Source organism: Plectropomus leopardus, chromosome 5 (genome assembly GCF_026936395.1).
Source record: "Plectropomus leopardus strain MGB_pleo_1.0 chromosome 5, ASM2693639v1, whole genome shotgun sequence".
Lineage (NCBI taxonomy): Eukaryota > Metazoa > Chordata > Actinopteri > Perciformes > Serranidae > Plectropomus > Plectropomus leopardus.
The window spans coordinates 21,586,988-21,614,674 of record NC_142180.1 but is presented as its reverse complement, the minus strand read 5'-3'; the positions used below and the strand labels follow the sequence as shown (position 1 = coordinate 21,614,674).

The window sequence follows — 27,687 nt, the reverse complement described above, 5'->3', positions numbered from 1 at the left end:
ATGTGCCAACTGCATTTATTTCAGTCTTCATTCATAATATTCAGGCATGACTTTGTTTCAAACACTGAGGAGCCTGAGATGAATGTATTCTGACATGTTTCTGAGATTAATGATATTTTTAGAATTCAAAGACCTTTCCTGGGAGGCTATTTGAGAAATGGGCATTACCATCTGTGATCCAGTCCTGAATGCTGACATGTAATGATTGAATTATGGTGGAGTGAATACATGTCACAAATATAGAGCCTACGCTGCAAGAAAATGCTGTTGTGCTGCTCACGTTTTGTTTCCTTGCACAGAAAAAGCCACTACTGACGCAGATCAAAACCAGTGTGTCAATTACTTTAATTATCACAAATTTATCATAATTATTATAAACACTCATCTGAAGTGGCACTATGCATGCACCCTCAGGTGTGATTCTCTCATCAAAGTAATTAAGTGAAGCGTGAGAGTCTTTATGCAAAATCGATTCACACATACTGTAATTTTCATGCTTTCATCATCACTGAATGGAAACCAGCAGCTTTGGTGATTTTAATATTTTCAGACAGATAACTTGCTTGACAACAAAGAGCTGCGAAAAGGCTTGAAATGAGCATAATAAGTGATATTAACTGATACATTAGCTACTCTACTTTCACTTCATCCACATTCAATGCAGATGATCAATCAACATGGTCAACAGGGATCAATCATTTCAGTTTGACTTTTTAAAAGTTGCCGTATGCAACATGGATTGTCTGAACAAAGTTTTCAACATGGAAGTGGAAATTGAGCTCAGAAACAAAAGATTTTTGTCAGTCATCAAATGGCAAGTGAATATCAGAGTACCTTTTTCTGGACAATAACAGTATAACACTACCCAGCTATCAGTCAAAAAACATTACAATACATAGAAGAGTACTTCCTTCTATGTAAACTGCCCATCTAGTATACCCACCTCATCAACTACCACTGCACCACTGAGAGGAGTGTAGGTGGACAGAAATAAAATGAAAAACCAACAAATCCATTTTGAAATCAGCAGGAAAACAAGTTATTCATGTCACCTCTAAACAGCCAGTGGCTGCAACAAACAGGTTATGTAGGTTACACTGATTTACACTGTGATGCGTTCAAGCTCTATTGAGTAAAAACGTGTATTGGACTAAGGTGAATCATTATGTTCTCATGATGTATTCAAATGTAATCTTGACTCTCTCTTATTTTTTGGCAAGAAACTTAAAAAAAAAATACAGCTGTTTGAAGGAAAAATGTGTTGGTTTAAAAGAATTTAAAGAGGCTTTCGACAAACAAAGTAAGGAACAGAAATTCACAGGGACTCACATGCACACACAACAACAAACAGAGAGGTTCGGATTACAGCATACATTCAGTGAATGTGACATCACTCTCTGCTTAAGACACCGTGACTCCACTATATCTTAACGTAGCAAATATTGATTTACTGCTTTATTAATGCTATGAATGTCACACATAGCTCCTTTAACCTGTGAAGCTTCTGAAACATATTTAGAAACCTTTGGATAATTTGCCATCAAGTCTAAAACAAAGCTAACAGTCTACAGCCAGGCTCTACTAAGAATTACTTAGACCGACCAACATTACCATCCCTTGAGCCATGTGGCTAGTCTGCCTACAAATCAAGTTTTATCTCACATAGAAATTACAGCTGGCAGAAATCACTAAGTATTAGGATAAGATAATTTTAGGTTTTGAAAACCAGAGACACACTGTACTGCGCCTGAAGCAAATGTTACTTTGAAAAACAGTCATTTTCCAGTGTGGTCCTGCCCCTGAGAGGAGATATGACTGAAAATAACAGAAGATGGTTGTGGTGTAAGTAAACTGCAATTTTCAATACACTCAATACATTTGTGTATTTCTCAGGCACTATGACAAATTTCATGTTCACAAACTATTCATATACTCCTAGTTCTTTTTGCATGAATTAAAGTCTAGAGATATATTGTAAATGTGTCGCTTTTATTCCAACTAAATTTCAACTTCCCCCATGGAGTAACATGCCTTAACATCTTAACTAAAAACAACCCAAAATAGATCGCTGTTAGTTGTTCTGTAAAGATTACAGAGCACATGTGACATAATACAGACATGTAATGTTTTGACCAATGATGTTTTTTTCTCTCAATTTTCGTGCTCAATATTGATGAAAAGCTGGTACATTTCAATTTGACTGACATAATTTGTCCGCCAGGGAGGCTGTGCAGGTTGTCTGGTCCCTCGTACAGAGAAGCAATTCCCTTGTCTTAACCTTAATTATGTTCGCCTTACGTCTGTCAGCACAAGGAGATGGACGGCTGAGCGAGGGAAAAACAAAAACAGAATCGCAGTCTGATGAAATCTAAAAATAGATTCAAAGGCCAGCATGTACACATCTGTCATCTCAAATCACGTGAGTGTGTAATCATTATTCATTGATAAAACATGTGGGAGTGAATATGAAAGAATGAGAATCTTTTGATACATGGCCTGGCAAATTTATGTCTGTGTATTTCTGGTGAATAATTTACGCAGAAACACAAGGCCTAATAATCATGCTGACTTTCACGCCTGGGGGTTGGATTTGTTTTCATCTGGCGAGGCATGAAGAGTATGAAAACACTGTGGATGGAAAGGGCCATGTGTTCCTGTTGTTGTGCAAAACATAATACTGAATGTTTGTGGTTTGGGTGGTTGCTACAATGCACAGTGTGCTAATTACTGCATTTCTTTCATTTTGCTTAGGTCTAAAAAAAACAGTAAAAGTGGAGAAGAATGAAAAGTTAGAGCTTCACTAACTGATGTTATTTAAATTCAGGCCTTAGACATAGACATGAACTCAGTTTGCCCCTAAAATGTCTGGTGTCAGGTGTGGACACAGGTGACAGTTTTCTGCCTACAAAAGGTGACAGATAAAAGTGATTGGACTCGTCTCTTGACCACAATGTTCCTACAGTTTAAGGAAAGTCAGTTTCAAGATTTTTTAATTTTTAATGCAACTTGGGATCAAATTTAAGACCAATTTTACTAATAACAAAAATTTGAGAAAAAACCTAGAATTATAGCCACATGGTTGCATGCTTCCTCTCACCGGTCAAGTTGCACCTAAAGTTTACATCCATATGAAAACACCGATGCTTCACACACATCTTCCCCCACGGCAGCACAGAAGATCTATACAATCAGCTCAGTTTCAAGGTGAACACCCAAGATTTGTGTCACCAATTTAGTATCTGACCAAATGTCTACCCTTCTGTTCCTGAGAGATGGCATTGAGTAAAGGCCAGAAAAAGGGTTTTCGCAGAACATAATAATGTCACAGTCAAATTGACCTTTGACCTTTCAGATATAAAATATCAGAACTTCATTATTGTATTCTTTAAGACATTTTTGTGAAATTTGAGCAAATTAATTCATGAGTTATGGCCATAATGCTTTATGAGATTTTAATCAGTTCATTCTTGAGTCCAAGTGGATGTTTGCACCACATTTAAGGAAACTCCCTCAAGGCCTTCTTCAGATATTGCATTCACGAAAATGAGACAGATCAAAGGTCACAGTGACCTTGACCTTTAGACGTCGTGGTATACACACCAGGTAAATGTGTGTGTCAAATCTGAAGAAATTCCCTGAAGGTAAGCTCGAAATATCACGTTCAGGAGAATGGGCTGTCCAGCCCAACATACGTCTGTATGGACGTAAAGCCGGACAGACCTGAAAACATAATGCCAACAGACTCAGCTATTGCCGCAGAGATATTAAAGAAAAGAAGAAAAAAAAAAGAACTGATATCAATTCCTTTGGGTAAAAGACAATTTTGTCCAAATGTTTTTTGTAACATAAAACATGATTTTAGTCTCACGGTGAAGACATGGGAAATACCGGGCAGTTGTTGGTGAGTTTTCTTGGTGATTCCGTATTTCTCACTCTGTGTGTGGGATTCTCAAGCCTTGATTCCCACCATGCTGAGTTTGAATAACTTTTTGCATGAAATACACCAAACCTAATTTACATTGCTTTGTACAAGTTTTATCCATGCCGTGAAATCTTGTTTAAATAGCCAATTTTGATTAAAAGTCCACTTACCCATTTGGTTCAGGGTACAGTGACCACTTGACTGGCAGACAGTGGGTCATCTGCTCTGAGCACCTGGAACAAAAAACAAGTTTGAGCATCGTTGCTTCCAATATCTTGATCTGTGTGATGTTAATGCAAGAGGTATTCAGTAAATTATTTAGAAAAAAAAGATCAAAGATCAAGATCAGATGAATTATTCTGAGATTTTACAAAGCAACATCAGAAAAAAACCCAACAATATCACAAATTCTCGCTTTCCATGTGTTAGTAAGACTGATTTGAAACATTTTCATACAATTTAAGGCCTCATTTTTTAGAAAAATGAATTCAATGTCTTTTAAGACTATTTAAGGATCTGGGGGAACACAGCGATCAGGACTGAGCACCTCTTGACAGCCAAAATATACGTGTTACATGATTTCCAGGCAGTAAGGCTCATATCAGTTACCCCTCACTGCCATCTGGAGCCACCAGTGTGAGAAGTTGCAGCTTTAATTTACGTAATCTGTTTAGTGATATAACATCTGACATGTGAACAGTGCAGTAACTGTCCATATGGCGGTCCAATCTACGTCATTTCTCATTGGTTGTGATCCCATGCTACTCAACTACTTGTAATGAGCAGCTGCAAGGTAAGTAAATAGTTAGCATACAAAGCATATGATGACATTGTGTTATAATGGATTTCCTTATTCAGAACAATAAGTGTGAATGGATCACCACATGCTGTTATTCAATGAGGATAAGAATATGAGGTTATTTAAAATGCCTGGAGGCCTGCATATGTGGCGTAAAGGCAGGAAACCATGCTAAAAATAAGTTGCGAACCAAAATAAAAGTATGCTTAAAGCATCTAAAATTGACATTTTTGTATTAATATTAAATGAGAATGCAGCAATAAGACAAAGTGAAAAGGGTCATTTGTCATGATGAACCTATAGCGAACTATCATACTAACTTATCTTCAAACTGATTTTCATCTCATTTATTAGCTGTCCAGGATGGAATTTAAGTGCCTCACTCTCACCGCTTTCATGATGTGAAAGACCTCATTGACGTCTTATGTGCTTATTTATCCAACCGAGAAAACAAATCTTTTCAACAGTGAAAAAAATGTCAAAACAGAATAATGAAACATGGAGTCTGGACATCTGCTGGTGTCCTACAAATGATCTCAACTTTGAGTATTTCAGAACAGCACGTCAGTGTAAGAGACACAAAAGCTAATAAATTCTGGTGTCATGTTGGAGGATAAATAATTACAGCTATCCTGCATAAAACAGGGACCCAGGGATGACATTTATCCATTGGCCAACGAAGATGCTAACATCGCCCTGGTTCCCTCCTCAAAAAGCCTTTGGGATTTTTCCATTGTATTTTGGATCAATGAAGAAAATAAGCTCGGTGGTAAACAAGCCTTTATGATACGTACACATTTTGTTCAGCAAGATATTTTTCACAAATGACAGCAAGGGTGATCTTCACAAACGAATACGACTTTCAGGATTTTTGAAACCTAAATGCAGTTGCCAGAAGTAAAAAGCTAATGTTAGGCTAAAGCTGTGTTCCCCATTGATGACATTCTGTAGACTCATTTTGTTTTTAAGACAAAGAAAAGCTTCAAAGCTTATGAGTGAGGTATTTACTGACAAATTGTATGTTGTAGAACAAAATGTGAAAGCCTCTTGAGCTTGTTTTAACCACAGACCTTATTTAAATCCTCTAACCAAAACTAATTTCAAACCCACTGCCTTTGAGAGGAGGGAACCGGAGGCGCTTAAACGCTAACTGATTTTCAGGTTTTGAGACTCATTCCTGGGTTCCATACATTACAATTTTAGAGAGTTGTGAGTGTGTGTCTGTTAAATTAACGACTGGCGAGAAGCTTTTTTTTCTACTCAGAACGTATGGTTTTATTAACTCAACAACACATTAACGCAACAACATCTCAACATGAGCAGTGTCAACCCAACAAATTCGCCACTGGACATATTTACGCACATATCATTGCTTTGTTGTATCTTCTATTTGTTTTTTTGTTTATAAACATCTATTTAGTTTCTTTTTGTGTGTCCTTACAGTTTTTGCCCTCACATTACCGGTGGATGCTGAACTTTGCTGGTTTGCAAAACTGTTGCAATCGGGACTCTGGACAGTAGATGAAAGATGTCTTCCCATTTTTAAACACTATTTAAATAACCTTTGTTTGCATATACTTATATAGGAATAAACATTGTGTTAGTTGACATGTGTCTGATGTTGATGTTTTTTTGGTTTTTTTTTTAAGTACTGCCCACGGTATTTCACACTCCTGCTGGGTAATTGGTTCTAGTTCTCCTACATAATTATCTGGAACCTATATGGCTTGCATAGTTTTGGTTACATAATTTTGTCTTCCACTAATTGGACTACTGGGAACAACAGCTAATATGTTCTTCACATGCAGCTATATCACTGTTTCAGACACACCATGTGCTGTACAAATTTTGCTTTAAGCAATTAATTACTAATTTGCAAATTATTATGCATAATAATATACAAGAGAGAACTGGGGAACACAATTGTATGTTTCAACAACTGAAAATCCATAAAAATAGGCTGAAAAAAAAGCTAAATTTTCAATAAAGAATGAGAGATACTGTGAACTATTTTGAATAAACTTGCTTTGTTGTTCACAGGGCACAAAGCAAAACATTATGCCTTATAACAGATGGATACTTCATAATTGATTGGAAGGAATGGTGTGTACATTTGACACTTTCTATGTGTTTTCTGAACATCTTCTGAATGTTCTTGTGTGCCTCCTTGTGGAGCACGTCAGCACTGGAGGAGGCACCAGAGGGCTGGGTCAGAGGGAGCAGTTAGCAAACAGGAAAGAGGAGCGCACTATAAGAAGAGAATGAACCCAGAGGAGCGTCAAAACATTTAGACCACGGCCGAGAGAGGTGGAGAGGAGAGAGGGAGACAGAGGCGAGGTGAGAGACACAGAGAGAAACGAGGAAAACGGCAAAGCGTTCAGGATGAAGACTTAAATCGCGGCTGTTTTTTTTTTTCTTCCAACGAGGACTGCAAGGCTTGTACTTGTCATAATCCAGCGTCAGCACACAGTGAGGAAAGGTAAAAGTGAGGTCCGACGTCGCACTCCTCTTGCGCCCGGCACACCTCGGTGTCACCGCGCACAGAAATCCTGGATGAGCGCAAAGTGTCCGCTTCAGCACCTGAGGAGAGGACAGCTCCGCTCCGTGTGCTCCTCCGGACATCCTGTCCGCAAACTCCGCCACAGCTTTAAATGTCAACACTTCCAGTCTGACTCTCTGCTTCACAAGTCTGGAAGAAGTCTAAAGATCCGCTGACGGAGAGATCCGCGACTGACTGTGTGCTCAATATGTACCAGGGGCATTTACAGGTAAGAAGCGAGCCTCTTTTTGTTCATTTTCCATAAGAACGAACTAGTTGTGATGGAACAGATGAAGTGATGTAAACAGGGCGCACTTGTACACGCCGCCTAGTTCATGTCAAGGGCATTTTTTTTTTTTTTTTTTTTTACACAAGGGATATGAGGTAATCACGATTAGTCCGAAGCAAGTAGGGATTTCTGCGATTATGAGGCATGGTGTTTTTGTGAATTGGCAACAAATTTGCTCATTTTGACCTCAACTGAGAGACGTTTGCTTTGATCAAAACACAGCGGGGCTTTAAGCAAATTTGTTTAAATTAATGGGAAGGGATGCATGCACCTATAGCCTACATTTTTTTTCCAGGAGTCACCGAAAAAACACACAGAGAGAAAGAGCTACTGTAGCGCGCCTATTGCACGTGCAGGTGCATAATAAATGTAAACAGCAGATATGCCTATACTGGTTTAAGAAGGGTAGCATTGACACTGGGGCAAACTAATCATTAGTTTATTAACGTGAATGCTTATGTCACATGACGTCATGCATTTTGACGTCAATTCCCATACAGCAAACTACAGTACTAATATACTTTGCGTCACGTGTAAGAGGCTGAAACTTCATTCAGACAGCAAAAATTGGGACAAAATGACAAGATAGCTTGAAATGAAATGTCTGCAATGTATGCAGCCGCTCTCCAGTGCTTCCAACACTGCAGGTTTGATGTCCAACATATTCAAACATTGTCATTTCAACACAATAAGCTCATGGTACAAAACAATAATCCTCCCTCTGTGGTTAATGATAGTCTCTTCTCCATGTTAGAGGCGTGGATTGTTGGTTGACAAAGATACTTCAGCTTTCAGACAGTTGATTATGTAACAAAAGACAACTCCTGAGTCAGTACTCGGGAGCATTAAAGACCAACATTTAATATTTTATGATATATTACTCAAGCAGCAGTATTCATTGAAAATGCATGAATAGGCAGTTGGTAGCTCTTGTCTGTATTACGCCAGTTGTGTTTTTTTAAGGGTCAATGAAAAGCCTGTGATACTGATTAAATGTGAAAGACACTTTTAACATATTATTGACACGTGTATTCACAGTTTTACATGTTTCATCACATGATGTCTCACTTATCTCAAACTTTACATGTTTTTCATCACATGCATGGAAGTCATTACACTGTGCCTTGTTTGGATCACAGTTGAAACAAGATATGGCTCCTTCTCTGCCATTGTATTGGGCTAATTTAGCAGCAAATGTCCAGTGAATGCAAAGCAGATGCTCAATCTGTCTGTAATGGATCTTTTGCCACGACACTTGCCTGCGTAACTGATGCATTTATCTTGATGTTAATAACACTTTCTCCTTGACGTCAAGTGTGCATGTGCATATGAAATCAGAACTGAATTTGTGAATAATACAGCAAGAGCTCTGTCGGACACAGAATAGAAAAAAATGTGTTGCCTGAGTGGGGAATGGGCATGGTTTGTTGTATCATGACAGCAACTGACAAATAAAGAAAATGTAGAACTTTCTGATTAACTTCAGATTCTTTCACTCAAAATTGATGCTCCGAAACATATATATTTTTTGTATTTCATGATTTAAAACCCATCATGACATTTGTGCAAGGTTGCATTTTAAAAAGACATTTCGGTGAGGCTGTGTGTTTTCAAAACAAGTATACTTTTTGAGGAGCTACAGATTGTCAAATGGGCTTTTTCGTATCTTAATGCATTTAATTTGAGACACAGCATATATTGGTTTAAAACAAACTCACTTGAATGTTGAGTATTCCCTCTCAAATCTTCTTTCTTACATATTTCACGTTGTGTATGTGACCTCTAAATGAAGACTTGGGGCATAAATCATTAGAGTTGTGAGTCTCTATAGCTTGCAATTTTAAATGAAGCTAATACTGAACACACTTCTTGAGAGCGATGCCGCTTCAGTTAGTCGTTTTTAACCAGAGCTATCAGATTTCCTTCCTCCAAGTAGATACACTTGTAATTTTTTTCTTTATTACAGGATTGTCAGTCAGCAAGATTTATCAGCTTATGTGTTGCAGTTCAGGAAGCAGTTGGCTGTTGGGACAAGATAAGGATGTCCTATCTCTTTTTGTCACAGTATTTGTCATTTATGGCCTTCTCATTTCTCCCTGACCTGGTGCGTCTGTGCCCATCTTCACATAACAAGAAAATGTGGCCCAAATCAGATTTTTTTTTTGTTCTCATGTGACACATCAGATTTTCTTAGAGTAGTGTGGACACTGAATCCGATGAATATCTGATCTCTGTCCATGCAACAGCTGTGAGAACGGTCGAATCGTGTTTTTCACATGATTTTTTTCAACGACATACTTTACTGCAAAGACACAGATAATTCACCACACAGTGTCGGGGCAGTTTCTTGAAACTCAGAAGGCTGTTGTAGCTATACCACTGGCTGCCCAAGTCTTCAGCCAATAGAGCCTGACTGCAGGATGCTCTCTAACAGGTAGAGCTTTCCTTGCTGTGACAACACTGTTGTCACTAACAGAGATATTGCAACATAGCTCTGGACATCCTAAAAGTTTGGAGGTTCCTTTGTGATCACGGCCTCACTTCTGACTCCTCTCACTGCTGCACTCACACCTCTCCCTCCACACAACTTAGCAATAGCTACTAACAGAGCTAGAGGACCCAAAAGCCCACTGAAAACAAACGTCCACTGCGCCAAAGGGCCATTCCTCCAAAAATATGCTACACGCTCTCCAAAGCAAAAGCATGTGGCTAATTATTATGCAGGACAACTTCATCAAACCTTCCTCTTTTGGTGACTGTTCAGGAGATGAAGCTTGCACAATTTGCATTTGAGGCATTTCAGGGGAGAGCTCTGTTAACACTGATGTCAGATGGAGATCACTGCAAACATGAATGTGAACAGTTTAGGCAGAGAGATCGAATATGGGTAAATCATTGGAATTGAGCATTAAGCCCTATAATGTGTAATAATGTATAATAATCCATGGAACGTAAGGTATTTCCCTGAATACACTAACATGTTTGCATAATTGTTGCAGATCTGCACACAGTGATACAATATTGGGTGGATCAAATATGTTGGCATGTGTTTTTCACGAACAACGCCAAGTCTTGTCCTCATGGTTGGCTGGTGCAGATTGGGCTTCATCAGAGCTTGGCATCACCGGTGCTGCTTGGCAGAAATATAATGCTGGACTCAATTTCTCCAGTCATGATTTTTGTCTTAAAAATACCATAAACAACTGAATAAAATGATTAATGTATCTGAATCCTATAGTAGTTACCAATTTGTGATGAAACATAGTGCGTCCATTTTTGTGACTAGAGGATCATTTTACTGTAGTACTGTAGCAAGTGCTTGGGAAGATTGATACTGTTAAAGGAAAGCAATTCAGGGGTGTGGATGTCAGCCTCGTTGCTCTTCCTGTGAAGGTGCAACTGAAGATGCTGCGAGGTGAGCTGATTCAGCACGGCTGCTCATCTATGTCAAACAGGAAGCTATAAAAGTGTCAGTGTGCTGTATATTTTTGCTTTGATGTACTACATATAAGACAGACCTTGAGATTGTCACCATCCATACTCCCTCAGACTGCACTTTCCCATAACATTTTGACAGTGTAGATTGCAAAGTAATTGTTGTGGTGGTTTCCCTGCTTCGGTATTCATGTTTACAGTGAATCTAATTACGGGAGTGCTTGTACCGTGTGTATAAAAGACATCCTGGATTAATGGAAGTGATGCTCCAAGGCCTTTGGATATTTGCTCTGTTAAGCATAACATGATTACATAATTTGATTACCATATTCCAAGTTCCCTGGGGAGGAACTTGGATGGATGCAATGGTTGATCAGAAGTAGATCAAGTCTCATAAGATCTCAGTTGTACACACCATCTTTTCATTAAGCTCCTGAATTGTTGATACAGTTTGGGTTGTTTGGAGGTCGTCTTCCAGAACTCTGCGAGAGTAAATAGGGCAATGCTATGATTTAAAAATCGCTGAGTTGTTCAGAATTAGTTTTCTCTATTAGCATTTCCTGTTTTTGAATATTTGTAGCAACTTGGTGTTTCCTTTTGAGTTTTTGTACAGTAAAGCTCTAACCGATTTTTGTTACTCTATTCTCCTCCTAACCTGACTCTGACACCGACTGGCTTGACTCTGACACATTAACATGCAGTTAGTTAGCATAATGAAATGTGTTTTATGAAATGCAAAGTAACATGTCACCAGTCCTAATGATTTAAAATATTCCAATTGATGCTAAAAGAAAAAACAAGTAGAGTTTAATGGAGGAAACCTCTTGAAGAGATGAAGATGCAGAATAATCAACCAACAGATGACAAAAACAGCACAGCAATCAGTCAAATCAACCAGCTGACGTAAAAGTCGCCAGGGCATCACAGCACCAGCAGGAGGCCATGCAAGCATGCACCAAACACCACAATACAAGCATTCATCAATCATAGTTGCACAGTGGATCAGGCCATCATTTGTAGTTGCTGACCTCTGGTTTAAGTCGACTAAAGTGCCTACTTTAATGCACTGTTGCACTAAGACTTCTCCCTCAGTCATGGTGGTCAGCCACAGGCATGACAAAGGGGTCCCAAACGTTTTTCCACAGAGACCATTTTAAAGTCTCCTTGATTTAATGAACCATGGTCTTGATTAAGAGTGATTTAATAGGCCTGACTATTTCAGGAGCCAGGATAATGAGTGAAATCAGGTGGTATCCGGCTGGAACGAAAGCTCCACAGACAGTGCCGCTCTCCTTGTTGAAGATATGCAGCAGAGAAGGAAACTAAATGTCTATATGAGACTTAAATGAGTGCAAAGCTGATTTTGGAGAAAGGTTTTAATGGAATTTGTGAGAAATGATCACTACTAAAATGTTAACTAGAGAAATAAACATATTTCCCCACTAAAGGATAATCAGAAAAAGAGGCATCAACTAGAATCAGGCCATTGTTTTATTGTAAAGTATCCCTGAAAGCTGTGTTTGTGGGCTCCAGCACAGCCCATATTTAACTTGGATTTAGGATTTTTGTAGCTTTGGAAAGTTTGGGATCTCTAACATAATTTAAAATTAGTTTCAATGGATCTGAGCAAGGTAAAGCACAGGAGCCATGGATTAGTCCAACAGAGTTTAAGAAACAGTGAAGTTTGCTAAAGAGACCAGATGAACAACCTGAAGGATTTGCACCGTGTCGCTGTGCTCACTAAGGCGGCTGGCATTCAGTCCTCAGTCACTGGTGACAATGGGGGGCATAATGGGAATCTCTCCTTCTCCCTGGTTGGTTGTCTAAGGCTCTATAGAGGCCCTGAGCTGCTAGTGGAGCTCGTAAAGCAGACTAGAGGGAGACTAAGAGGAATTCAAACATACATCAGCAGCAGCAGTTGTCCCATAAGCTGATTGAGGGGTTGCTGTGTTTCTCCCAGAGCATGGAAATTTGGTCAATTTCACTGTCATCTATGCTCTCCGAAAACCCACCCAGCCATCCTATAAAATCATTAAAAATGAACATGAGGACAGCTGTGGGTGTGAGTGATGAAAGGGGATATGAGAGATGGGGATGAAGGCAGAGGAGGGAGGAGAACACGGCATGCATTATTGTCATGCTGCTGGAACAAAGACAGTAATTTTATCTTATGTTTTTGTATTTTATATACGCTTTAATCAAGTCACTAATCTGTCCCTCAGAGTCATCATTTTACATGATGGATTCCTGCTGCCTGACTGAGATGAAATGTGTCTCCGTCATACATTGTAATACAGTTCATTGTAGTCAGAGTTTGACAGTGGGAGTGTGTGTGTCTGTGTGCAGGTGTGTGTGAGACTTAGAGGGAATCATTCTTCACTGCTTGAGAATCTAATCCAGGGTCAAAAAAGTTTCAAAATCCAGAGCTGTGACTGGACTGAAAAGATGACATCTGGCATCCTGGCATCCAACCTTATACAGTTCCGTAAACTATATAAATAACTTATCTTTACTATTACAATGGTTTTCTTGTAGTTTTATGAGTATCTGTAAGACTGTATTTTGGAGGTACGGAACCTTTAAATGCATATTTATGTCAGACTTGTTTTGCTTATTTTGTGTTCAAATACCACGCACTTCTGGGATCTGATGGGTGACAGAGGAAGTGTTGTCTCTGCCACAGCAGAGAACCAACTCACAACCCTTACACAACATTATGAGTCTCAAACTGAATGTCATGGGACTGACTTGGTCTGAACTACACACTCTCTCACACACACACACACACACACGCACACCAAATGTCAACACTGTATCAGGCTTTCTCAAACAAGATGCCTGTATCTGAGAAGGGATGTAATCAATGTGAAGCACCCAAATTCACAGCTTCTCAGCTCTGCATCATTCCCTCTGTTGGTAGATTTCCTCTGGGTATCTTTGCGCTCCAAGTCAGTTAACACGGCAGCCCCACATGGAGAGTCCCCTGAGCTACTGTACAAAGCCACATTTTTCCTCCCACAAAAGTAGGACAAGCCCCAGCATCTTTGTTACTGGGAGCAGAGGGCTGTGAAGAAGAATGGGTAGCCCATCCATCTCTCTCGCCCAACCCATTCATAACAGTCATCCTCCAACTGGGAATTAATTTGCTCCAGAAACCAGGCGTCTCAGCGCCGGAGTGGAGAGAGCATGTGTTTGGTCCTCCGGGGAGATATGAGCTATCATGGATGAGAGCTGTTGATAAACAAATATGCAATTCACAGAGGCAGATGCCAGCAGGATTTTCACCTAGATATTTAAAGGGTCTTCCCAGTGATGAGTTAGCACCGCCCTTCCTCTGTAAATCTACTAAATGCCTGAAAAAACATTACTATGTGATGTTTTCCTTGAACTGTACTTTTATGTTACTTAAATAACTCCCAGTTACAATTATAAATAATAATTAACAACTACTATGCCTATTAATTTCTAGTTTAATTGATAAACATTTGCCCTATAAAATAAAGAAAATAGTAAAAGAAATGACTGTCACAATTGCCCAGAATCCAAAGCGAAGTCCTAAAATGTATTATTATGTCCGGCCAGCAGTAGGGTTTTCCATGCATTCATATATTTGTGCCACGATGAAAACATCTGCTGCCACAAACAGATCTTCTATTTTCAAAGCTGGGCCGTTCATGCTTACCACTATTGGAATATATAAACCATTCTGTCATGTGTTGCATCGCACTCTGGGAGGGCAGAGCACCCTGTTGTTACAGACAAAGCAGCAGAACATCAGACACAGTGAAAGTGAAACTTAACTCTTAATGTTCATTGTGCTGGGTTTAAAAGTTTACTTTGACCTGCTCTGCAGCACCTTCTCCTCTCATCCATCGATCTGATCAGCTCTGACTAGATCAATTATCCACACAGCGATGCTGAACTGCTGCTGAGGGATAAAAATAACTCATGATGAGTTTTCTCTGGACCCATAACACCGTCCAAATTTAGAGAGGGGGCACCGAATAATAACAGAAAAAAGGGACACATGCTCACAGGATTTTAACAAAATATAGTATTCTTCCGCCCCAAAAAAGAGTCGTATGGTCCACCACTTAGGTCCATACTGAAACTTCACAAACATCACAACTGTTCAATAGATTGCCAAAAAAGGTCGTCGGGGCGCATGGTGGCTCAGTGGACAGTGGTGCCCAATGTACAGAGGTTGTGTGCTCGCCGCAGCAGCCGCAGGTTCGATTCCAGCCTCGACCCTTTGCTGCATGTCACCCTCTCTCTCTCTCTCTCTCCCCCTTTCACGCTTAAAACTGTCCTGTCCATTAAAGGCAATAAAAGCCCCAAAAAATAATCTTAAAAAAAACAAAACATTAATGTTCAACCAAAGTCTCACACTATCTGACAAAAAAATCTCAACCGTGGTACAGTTTAATGATTTGGTTAAGTTCCTACCAAAAGCTTTAGGCTATGACGTTATGCCGTGCTTCATTTCGCCACTTTAAGTACCTTAACTGCATCCAGACTGTTTCTTGTGCAACTGCTGACTATGGTCATATCCCAGCCAAATTACCGGGCCACACTACAACAACTACCGTCACAACACAACAACACATGGAGAGGCACACCTTACAGTTTGATTGCTTTCTGCAGATGATGCTGTTGCTGTTGTTGTTCTGTGTGTGAAGACACATTCAACACACAGGTAACAGAAAACATGATGGTGACCTACTAGCAGCAGGAAGAAGAGCCTCTTTGTCAGATTTGGCTGAACAACACAAAAAAGTCAAATAAAAAGACAAAGTGTACGCAATAGCTTAATGAGAATACGGCTAATGGTGATGAATACTTCACATACATACAGTACATGAAACAGGCGTCCAGTTTAGTTCACTATCACATGTCCAGTTGTTCCGCTTGTATAGTATGGCAAGGCAGATGATGAAATGTACATCACATGGATCCACATAGACCCTCACAGCCATTTGGAAAGCATGAAGAAGCCTTAAGCCTTCTTTCTTAATAAATGACTAAAATGATCATACTTTTATTTTAAATAAACAGATATACTCAGGCATGTTATGTTTGGTTCTCTTTTTCTGCTCTATCTGATACAACAGCTACAGTAAAGTTGATAGTAAGAACAAATTTGCGCATTACAAATAAGGTACATCCAAAGGCAGTTGCTACATGGGGAATACAAAAAACACTGCTCTCATCTTCATCACGGCTCATTCACATCACTGCTTTGCTGGGAGAATTTGTTCTTGCACCTCGAGCAAGAGATACTCATCTTTTGATTTGCCGACTCCTGACATCTTGCCTCTGGATTTGAACCTAGCAACTCCATCTTCACCCTCAGCCCTACACTGAAGCTCTCCATCTCTGAGTCGGCGATCTTGTCCGATAATTGCAGGAGAGCACTTCACAAAAACTAAGGTCTGCATATTATCACAGCAATTAGCGTGTACACACAAATACTGATTACCTCCCTCTCATGATCACCACTAATGACAATTTCAACACTCCGTCACAGTCTTGTGCTCACAACCAAGTGCTACCCAGCAGTTTACAGCAGGGAAAAGCAAGCTGTTTGCAGAGAAGTCATAATAATGAAATGTAAACTGAAGCTGCTCAAATTCCAATTAAATTAATTTCAGAAGCTTTTTGCCGCATGAACCAATAATTTGTGTCTATATAGCTCTCTTGTGTAAGGCTGGAGTGGAAATAGGAATCTTTAATGTTATTTGTACACGCTGAATGAAGGATTAAGTGTTGGGTATAATGACACTGTAACTGAAAAATGTGGCAATTTAACAATATTTTCAAAGGCAGATGCAGAAAATTTGTGACTATGTAGTTTGTTTAGTGCTTTGAGGCAGATAGATTTACAGCATTTCCTCTGAGCCAAGAAGTAAGAGGCAAAAGGAGAGGTCAAGTTATACCACTTTCCTTCAGTTGTTCAGTAAATGTATCTCAAATCCAGTGTCTTGTATTTCAGTATCTGTGCGCCGTAACTTTCTGTAGGAGTTTGTCTGTTAGAAGTAGGTGAAATGGAATTGCCTTGCATTTCTATAAATACCTATGAGGCATGCAGTTAATGAATCCTCTGGCAGAAGTCGAGGGCTGGGCTGCAGAGCGGAGCACAGAGTGGAGCTGGGTGTACAGATGGGATGTATGAAGAGTTCAAGGATACACCAGCTGAGAGGTCTAAAGGCAGTAAGGTTTCGTGGCAGAGCACGACCGACTCCTCACCCAGAGCAGTCCCGCAGGCCTCCATCTGACTCTGACTGCGTGTGCATCTCAATTTGTGTTTTTCAGATGCACATAAAATACCTGCATGCTACCATGTGGATGTGTGCATCTGTATATATACCCCTGAGCATCCAGGCATGTTCACACAAGTGTAGGTAACAAGACAAGGCATGGATGTATGATTCATTTTCCTCCACATGACAGGGGCTTTAGCAGCGTAACAGGGAAGAGGTGGAAGGCCCTGTTCCCCTGACTCCCTCACTACACACGGGGAATATACAACACCTCTTGGTAGCCGAGTGAACAATGCTACATGCCTTCGTACAATGATACATCAAATATTGCATAGGTAATCGGGCGGGGTCAATTTACCTCCTAAAATCACCTTCTTATTCTACAGTAACAGAAAAAGACTGAAATATAGTTTCTTGCACAACTTTTGACAGTTTTCTAATTTGTTTAGAAATGATTAATAGGTTTTCTATTATAATCCTGTTTATGATACATGTTGCATTATTGGAAAAATAAATCAGTGAAGAACCTGCCAACAGAATAACAAGGACTCAGCCAACAGAGCTAAAGGATATCTGTGTGAGTTAAAGAGTAACTAAACCCCAGAGAAGTGCTTCTACCCTGGAAATGTCTCTTATTGAAATGACTGGAGCCGGCAAGCTACCACTTGGTGGTGTGAAAGCCACTTTAGCTTTAACTGTCAAAGTTTTTTATCATCATTCGAAGAACTCTGAACAATGCATGCAATTAGCTGCTCGACTAGGAAGGCGAGGGTTTTTAGACCCGTGTGTAGAGTGCTGTGTAACTGTGAAGTGAAAGAGGGATATAAGAAGGGAGAGAAAGAAACAATAGGACTGAATTTTCTTTGGAAGCAACTACCTTGAAGGAGATAAACATATATTTCAAAATGATGTGACATTTAGTTGACTTGGGAACAAATATGTTGAATACTAAAGACAGCAAAACAAAGAAATATCTATGTCCTTTGTTAAAAAATGTACCTATTCATTTCTACAACCGTCATCCCTTGCGGCGAGATGAACGTTGTGCCATTGTATCTTCCAATTCATTCCTCTCTCCGTGTAATCCATCATTGACACAGGCAATGAGAGTGTAGGTGTTTCTGTGCGTCTGTGACTCTGTCTGTATCCGAGGAAAGAGGCCCGTGTGTCAGTTAGGGGCTTGCTCGCTTTGGGAATGTCTAGTTCAAGTAATATAGATACCAGAGTGTGTTGCTATTTTGGGCTGTTCAAGCTTTCCATCCGTGTGTAGTATGTTTCTGTCAGATCATCGCACACAGAGAAAGTGATTAGATTAATTAAGTTGTACGGTCGTCTATGCCTTTTCCCCCTTTGTGACAGCGTAAAGAAACTCAGAGAAACCATGTACAGTAAACAATGTCAAACCTCTGTACCTCAGTTTCTCAGGCCGTCATCACAATTGGCCTTATTTCCTCAGGGGACATTTTGTCTTGACCTGACTGAAATTTTGTAAAGTGAGCAAGATGTCGTAAGATGCAAGTAGGCATTGTTCTACAAAGATTAAAAACAGAGAGGACTATGTCTTCCCACTGCAAAAGTGCCACAAAAAGAAAGAGGTGGCAGTCTGTTGGTGATATCTTGCACAAAAGGAAGGATGTCGTGGCTGTACACATTCATGCTGGATTTTTACTTCTGCCTTCAGGAGTTACAGCATACCTACAGTGGCAACATTCATAGGCTGTGATTCTGAAATGAAATATTGTAAATACAGTATCAGTGGCTCTAAACTGGTCCAGCCACAGCGTCCAGATTTGTCCTTAGTCATTAGTTCAAGGTCCGCACATATGAGAAATGACCACATATTCAATTTTATTTGACAAAATGTAAATAAAATGTGGGCTTAAAACAGAATCAGGTAAAACTTATTGTAAGAATAAAGTATAATTAGTTAAAATGTTAGGGGCATTTCTAGGATTTGAGGACATTGGGGGCCTAGCCTGGACCTCTGTATGAGAAAAAAGAACGAAACCATGCCTACCAAATCTGCGGGCTTGTCTTTAAAAAAAATGTTGGCAATATTTTTGGTGATTATTTTTCTTTAAAACTTTTTGGCAACCCCCCCCCCCCACCCACAAAAAAAATAAAAACCCAAAATATTAAAAAATGTTGGCAATTTTTTCCACTTAAAAAATCCAAAATGAGATCATTTATCACAATCAAAAAACTCTTATTTTTGAAAAACAAAAGCTCTGTGCTGCAAATTGAAATGATCGCAAGTCACTTTTAGTCCATTCAGATCAGACCAATGACCCACTTTTGGACTCCAACCTACAAGCTGGAAAACACGGCTCTATATGGAATATAATTTCATGCACAATACAGCTTAATTATGTACAATACATTTCTCGAGGGCTGCAGTGGTGCTATCTGTGAGTAAAATCTAATGCAGAGCTATAAATCAAAACCTGCTCCATGCTATTTTCTACTGCAGGCCACCCATGAACCCTGACCTTAACTGACCAACTCATACCAACACTTTTGACACCACATGCATAAACCTGTGTTGAAATGAATGGATAAATCCAGATTAAATGGGAATAAACTATAGCACGCTGCCATCGAAGATAAATCTAGTGCACACATTCATCCACCTGGGAGATTCCCAGTATAACCACTGTCCTCTGCTGTTTGTCACCATGGCTGTACCACATCAAATGGGAGTTAAGTACCTCTCTCAAGTTCACCTTGATGTTTTTAGAGTTGGTCTGGAGGTTTGAACCAGTGGCTCTCAAATGAAAAAGAAAAAAAAACCAACAGTCCTCTCCTCGCAGAAAGAGTGCGCAGATGTTAAAGTACCGTGATACTCCATTGCAATATAATCTTACAGAGATAAGTGAAATGACCACATGTTGTCAAAGTCAACTTTGTTGTCAGTTCTGCCATGTGTGTTAGACATACAGGAATTGAAAATACGTTTCTCTCCATACCCATACTGAAAAGAAAAAGAATAAAAAATATATTTAAATAGAATTAAATGACATTAGAGAGAAATAGACATACATACTATATATACACACTGTATATATATTCACATATGTGCAATATGGCGCAAAGTGATGGGTGCAAAAGGCAGAAGGATTGCATTGTACCAGGTAATATAACATATACATGTTAAGCAGCAGAAACAGAGTATATAGCACCGTGCCAATTGAAAAAGGCTCTGTGACAGTGAGGTAAAGCAGTAAAAATACTCTAAATACAGCATCCATTTAAACTGATAGTGATTTTTTTTTCAGGTAGGCTTTTTTTTTAAAGTGGCTAAAATACACTTTGATAACAACCCTTCTATTCAGAAAGGTAATGCTGTGCTTTGGGGTGCAAGTCCTGGATGTTTCTGCAAACCAGGAGCATACCGACTGCCAGTTACTGTATGTAATACACAAACTGTACATAAGTATCTCATACAGCCCTACTTCAAAAATACCAAACTACCACATTAAACAACAAATGATCTGCTCTTGAAAAAGTAGCTGCCTGCAGTTTCAACTCTCATTAATGTCCTGCAGTGTAAGAAAGTGAAGTCCGGGGAACAAATGCACTTAATGCACACCATGATCTGCACAATGTGGAAGCCTCTGGATGGATGGATGGAAATTAACTTTGGTAAAAAATCTTAATCCACATCTATTTCTGGTCAGAAGAGAAATGTACTGTGATTCATCTCAGCAGATGATCATGACAATCATCAGATATATATAGACATTAAAATACTATATAATACTCTCTTTCTGAAAATCTATTAAATTGTTGTATTCTTAATTAATGTAAAGTAGTAAGACAAGATTCACTCAAGTTCATTTAGAGTTGAATCCTTACAAGAAAAGATTTATCTTGTTCCAGCTTACAAAAGATAAGTGAACTGTTGAGATAAGAGCTGCATGTCTGTGGTACTTAAAGCAGCCAGTGAAGTATTTTCTCAGGCTTGGCACTGTTGTTCTGTTCCCAGCTCAACTAGAGAGAAATCTATACAGTCCCATGTAAAGGTCATAAAAAAGATTTGAGCTCAATTAGGTGCAGTCAGGCAGAGAAACATGTTTCTATAGAAGAAATACAAAATGACTTTCCTAAATTGACTGAACAGCTACACTAAAGTGGGTTTAGCCTCAGGCATTGCATCTCACAGAAAAACATTTTCAAAAAGTCTATTTGCAACCTCATTTTAAAGTAAAAACAATGATTACATCATGCTGTAGTAGTTCTGCTGAAGAAATAAGGATGCCTAAAATTAGAGAGAAATTCATGTGTGTCCCATCACTTTTTTGCTCAAGGTTGAAAATGTCTTCTCATGAGTTTAGACGACAAAGGCGACTCAAGAGCGTAACCTTTCTACTTTCAACATTTCTCCATACGCACTCCTCTCCCTCGCCTTACACACCTCAAGACTGCTATCACGTCAATTAAAGCCTATCCTCCAGCTATCATATACCCCAGGGTAGTTAGACAGGCTGCCACAGAAAAGGTCAGTCGCAGCTTTAACAATGTTGCAGGGAGAATAAAGACACTGGAAAGATAGAGGAGTGTGTTTGCTGGGAGTGACAGTCAGAGCTGACACAAAACAACAGAGGGTCAGATAAGTACTCAAGGTTTTACAAAAGTTTGTGAAATTATCACAAATAATGTTTACTACTTTTTACCTCCAAAGGATAATAGCACACGCTGAAAAAACACTTCAAACAGCTTGCTTAAGGTCAGGGGTTGTTATGGGTTTGGGTGACACTTTAGGCTAAGTGAGAAAAACAGCGATGCAATCAATTGCCCTAGAAAACAGCTATTTTTACTATTGATTTATCTGCCAATTCCTTTTTCGTCTGGTCAATTAAATGTCAAAAATAAAGGAAAAGACAGTTTCCCAGAGTCCATGATAAAGTATTCATATTGCTTGTTTTGTGCAACTAAAAACCAGAAGATATCAAGTTTACTATAAAAGAGGACAAAGAAAGGCAGCAAGTACTAATATTTAAAAGGCCAGCACCTGTGAAGTTTTGGCATCCACAGCCATCCTAGCGCCTCTGTGAGACTGTACTTTGACATGGACTGCTGGGCAAACCCAAATCCAGATTTACTGTTTGGCATTGGCCTCGCTCTAATTAAGGTTGTTTTCGGTGCTGTGTCTCTTGGATGTCTGCTGCTTACGGTCTGGCACCTGGTTGCTACCTTTATATAAAGACCCAACCTTCCCTGAGCGTACATGCACGTCAACGTCCCAAGCACACAAAATAAGAAGTAAATAAGAAAATACAGGCAGAGGGCAGAATCTCTGCAGAAAAATACACTGGCATACACTAGTGGGTCATACATGATAACTGTGAGGGAGTACTTCTGTTTGAGTCTCTCTCTCTCTCTCTCTCTCTCTCTCTCTCTCTCTCTCTATATATATATATATATATATATATATATATATATATATATATATATATATATATATATATATATATATATAAACATAATAGTATAATAATTAATAGTATTTAATTTTATTATATTTTTTTAGGAAAATCCTTTATAGTATATCTTTAACATGTATGTTTAGCAGTTAATATCTCCAAAGTAATAAGTGCTTATCCTCTACAGAACATTAAAATCTGTACGTCACAGTGATGCATTCAGTAGTTAACGGTTCATGAATGTCTACCCCATAGTGATGCTCAATGAAATCTCAAAGGGATCATCACAGTTCACAGGTTCATCCTCAGGGCACCATAAATGTCAGTCTAAAATTTCATGACAATTCTTCAAAGTAGCTGCTAATGTATGTAGCTGAAGGGAAAGTATTCACTCAACTGCCATCCTAACAGTCCTCCTTTCATCTGCGCTATTTCAAACTCAAAAATGTCTCCTCTCTCACTTCATATATGCAGATCCTGTAACTTGTTTAAGATCCTGCAGATTCATTACCCTCAATCCATCCTTCTAATAACAGAAACCATTCAGTGATACTGCCCCTTATATAAATGACAGACAGCAGTGGATGCATATTGTAAATTCAAATTAGCAATTCAGAGGTATCCAGAGAGACGTGCATAACATAAGTGAAAACACCAGCAGGTACCAGCTCCATCAATCCTGTTAGAGCATTATTGCACAGCATCATCTTTTTTGTTAATGTAAATCAGTCTGTTGTGCACAACAGAGGATGTGTCCATGCTTTGAAGAGCGAGATAATGCGTGGTACTTTCACTGCACTGTTGGCAGTCTCTTTTATGGCCAACAGCTTTAACTCCAATAACAGACTCAGACTGTAAGAGAAAAAATCATATACTGGAACCATTAGAGACAAGATGGTTGCCTCCTCAAAGCCTGTTCATTATTACAGTTTGTTCCTCTCTGCATTCATTTGCTGAACAAAGTTTTCCAAAGACAGCCAGTGAGAGCAGAGATGGAAACTCTCCATTCTGGCAGAGGGTAAAAGATGGCAACAAACTAAGCTGTGTGACGTGATTACGTGTGCCTCACAGACCCTTGTGTAATCAGAACCACTGCCCACATCTAATCTTGTGTGAAGAGCACCCTCCCCAAGCCTAACACACACACACACACACGCACGCACGCACGCACACACCAGCCCATAGATGACCAGTCAAGAAATTGTCCTTTGATGATGACCGCCTCAGCGTGGTGATTTGAGCTGAAAGTCTGACATTTACATGAGGAAAGCTACGACGGCAGCATCTGTCCCTCATCAAAAATTTCCGCTCAAGTCTACTTCAGTGAGCAAACATCATGCTGAATTTATTATGAGCATTGATGAAGGCAGCTCTTACACTGATTGGTAGGTCATATGATGTTTCCAGTCTGGTATTATCAAAAGTGTCATGTTTTAGCCACCCAGAACTGGATCAAGCAGGTCTCAAGGCTGTTTGATGAAGTAACGGCACCAAAGATTCAGTGACAAAAGTATGCTTGCTTCCGCAAAGCAGTCAAGTTGCAGTTATCGTTTCAGATGTAGCCATTACAGCTGACAATGCTTCAAATATGGATGTTTCAGCAAAGAAGCTACAAATTCTTAAATGTGGATGCTTCAATCACATCTTCAACCCGGCAGCACTGATGATCTATACAATCAGCACTGTTTAGGGGTGGGCACCCAATATTAGTTTCACCAATTCAGGATCTGACCAAATGTCTCTTCTGTTCCCAAGATATGATGTTTAGTTATGGCCCAAAAGTGTTTTATAACATTATATATAACACATAGTAACATAACGTCATAATGTTGCAGTGAAATTGTCCTCGGACCTTTCAATTGTAAAATGTCATCACTTCATCATTTTATCCTGTTAGACATCTGTGTAAAGTTTTGTCAGAATTAGCTTATGAATTATTGAGCCATGGCAAAATACATTTTTGTGAGGTCACAGTGACTTTTGACCACCAAAGTTCAATCACTTAATTTTTGAGTCATATGGACAGTTGTGCCAAATTTGAGGAAACTGCCTCAAGGCCTTCTAATGAGACCGACACAAGTTCACGGTGACCGCGACCGCTGAACTCTTACCTTTGTTTTGTCACACCGTACTTTACTTTTTTGATTTTATCTTGTTGAGTGTGCGTTAATAAAACTTAACATTAAAAAAGAACTCTGACCATTAAAAAGTAATCAGTTCATCATTGGGCCCAAGTAGACGATTGTGCCAAATTTGAAGAAATTCTCTCAATGAGATATTGCATTAACAAGAATGGGGTCGACACTCAAAACACATAATGCCTCCAGTGATGGCTTTTGCTAGGGGTGAGGCATAAAAATTGAAAAGAGCTGTTTTGGTCCTCAGTTTTAAAAATAGGAATCCTAAATTGGCCACACACCTAGAGGCTATTGTGAAATTTGAGTTCTCCTGATCGATGCTCGGGCACAAAGCCAGTCTCAGCTCCAAAATTGCGGGTGTTGTGTTGAGGAATCCCTGCCTTGGGTCCTCCGTGAATATCTGCTTCCATGCAGAAAACATCCTTGTCCCTGATTCATGCAAGCACCTACTAATTACAGATTACCAATTGAAACCATGTGCTTGGTTAAAGGACATCCTTTTGACTGAAAGTAACAATGCTTGTCTCGTCGAATTCCTCCTTTGTTTTAGCAACCAAAGAGGAAGGATTTGGAATAGCCACTCGATTTTATCACTCCTTTGTGCAAAGCTATGAATTGGCTCAATGACACAGCATGTTAATGTGATGCTTTTGTCAAGGACCTCTGTGGATTTTACTGTACGACTACGTCTCAGCCTGGTCTGACATGGAAGGGCATCTGTTGAAGTGGGACTGTATGTGTGTGTGCCAGAGGGTGAGATTAAAATAGATTATCCAAATTACATGTGATGCTAATGGGCGGCTAATTCATTGTTTGACAATGAATGAAACTTGTGCTATCTTGGCTTGCTGGTGTGTCTGGCTGCTGCTGCTTAGTTTTGAAAGGAGTAAGCGTCAAAGACAAACGTCCTGAGGGGAAAGACAAAAAGGGACAGTGTGTCTAAGACGTCAGGACGACAGCAAACAAACCCCAATGAGTCAGTGTGCAGAGAATTAGAAATAACTGGCAATAAAGCTGCCGTCAGTATCTCACCTTGCACAGCTGCTCTGCATGAATGACCATGGTCTCCCGAAAATCTGTTTTTGTGATGTTCGGCTTAGTGCTAGCAGTCATATCCAGACATCAGTCTTTCCCTGATAAAAGGCTCAGGGGGAAAATCCAGCCTGGTCTGAGTTTTGCCAAAAGATAGAAGACGTAACACTGGCACTGCTTTTTGATGCCTCCTTTACTTGCAATAAATGGCGTTAGGCCACAGTGACCCTTGATCAGAGTTTGATTTACTGTCACAAATTTCAAAAGAGATTAACACTGATTTTAAGTAAAGACTCTTAGAACATTTAATCTGAAAAGTGAGATGCCAAGACTGAACAGTGACACATCACCTCCACGCTTTGGCTCTGTGAAATACAGATTCATGGCCGTGGACTGCACTGCGTGTTACTCAGTGATGTCTTGCCATGTTGAGTTAGATGGCATCCTGCTTCCATTGAGATCAATGGTGCTGTGAGAGAACATTTATCTTCTGACGGATTCCTTGTGATTGTGGCGAACGGGTAATGAGCTGCCTGTGGGCGTCTCTCTGTCTTTCTGTCTTTGTCACAGTTTCTATTTATCACACACACACACACACACACACACACACACACACACACACACACACACACACACACACAGGTGCACTATCACTAATCTGTACACCTCTATATCCTCAAACACGCACTCAAACATCCACACATAGATGTACTGAAAGGGAAGAAAATTCCTGTCCGTTGTAAAGCACTCTCACAATAGAGGACCATATATAACAGCTGGCAGTTCCCATTTAAAGCATGCTCCTCTCTATGGGTCATACTTCAGTCTGATAGATTTGTACTATTACAATGTGATGATCACAATGGAGCCATTAGATGGTTGACTGCACCCTTTCTTAATATGAAATGACTTTGCATGCCTCACAGCTGCAGCGTCATTGTCACAATGTCCACAAATTCATTCAGTGCATTGTGCCCCGAGAAACAAGCTATAACTGACAACTCAAATTCAAACTCAAACTCCTGAAATTTTCCACTTTGAAGCGGATGTGAAGTCGTCAGCTTCTCTTAACAGCTCGCATTGAACTGGCTGAGCTAGTCCAGTAAATGCTTTTAAAACGTCAGCAACCACAAATGATTTGCTAAGTGCACAAGGGCTGCCTAATGGTCCCCCTGAATGCATCTTTACATTAAGTTTGCATAATGTTTGAGGCTTTGGCTTCTCCTTGGATCTTAATAATTATAAACTTGGTAATTATAACTCAGAGTTAACTAAAAGTTTCTAAGATGATGAACAGCAGTGTTGTTCCTCTCTGAATTAGGGGGATATTTTACTGTAAATCTCCCATGAAACCTCATATCCTGCATATTCAGCTCAGTTCATGAGATAAAGTGAGTATATTACTGTATATGTTAACTAAAAGGCCCTGAGTCCACAGTCACTGCCAGCCCACATGACTAATGTTGCTTAAACATAAATCGCTGCTAAAAACAGAAACCTTGTCTGACAGCGGCTTTCAAAATCCTGTAATTCATCATTTTATTGAAGTTAAAAAGGCTGCTTTTGATGTTTTTCTTTGGTGGAAATTGGTTCTATATATATCAAATATGTATATTTCAAAAAGGACGCTCTGTTTGTGTATGAAGAGGATATGTGTTACAGAGAAAAATGTGAGGAAGACAGAATTTTTTTTTTTATTAAACAAGAGAAGCTGATACTTGTAGTCTGAAGTGTAACTGTGCCGTGCGTTTACCTAATAGCTTTTGAAATGTTTGCTTAATCACTTGGATCTGTCGACGCACTGGAAGTCCAAAAAACTTCCTGGCTCTGTTTCACTGATAACAGCATCA

At 39.5% G+C, this 27,687-nt stretch overlaps 1 protein-coding gene and 1 long non-coding RNA gene across 5 annotated transcripts in view; one reads left to right on the top strand and one right to left on the bottom strand.

Annotated features, from left to right (window-relative positions):
- Positions 1-27,687, bottom strand: part of LOC148189563 (uncharacterized) — a 157,174-nt gene that overhangs the window by 34,364 nt on the left and 95,123 nt on the right. Inside the window, exons 3-4 of one of the 2 annotated variants that reach the window (XR_015776610.1) lie at positions 4,093-4,155; positions 429-2,324 (exon numbers count right to left, since the gene is read on the bottom strand). This is a non-coding gene — a long non-coding RNA (uncharacterized LOC148189563). Of the gene's footprint in view, positions 1-428; positions 2,325-4,092; positions 4,156-27,687 lie in introns of those variants that run through there. The other variant, XR_015776611.1, reaches the window with a different exon arrangement.
- The window catches only part of pex5la (peroxisomal biogenesis factor 5-like a), a 122,645-nt gene continuing 101,883 nt past the window's right edge, over positions 6,926-27,687 (top strand). For all 3 annotated transcript variants that reach the window (XM_088077727.1, XM_088077726.1, XM_042516559.2), the window contains exon 1: positions 6,926-7,489. In XM_088077727.1, coding sequence (XP_087933853.1) covers positions 7,469-7,489 — 21 coding nt within the window. In that variant the 5' untranslated portion in view covers positions 6,926-7,468. The remainder of the gene's footprint in view (positions 7,490-27,687) is intronic.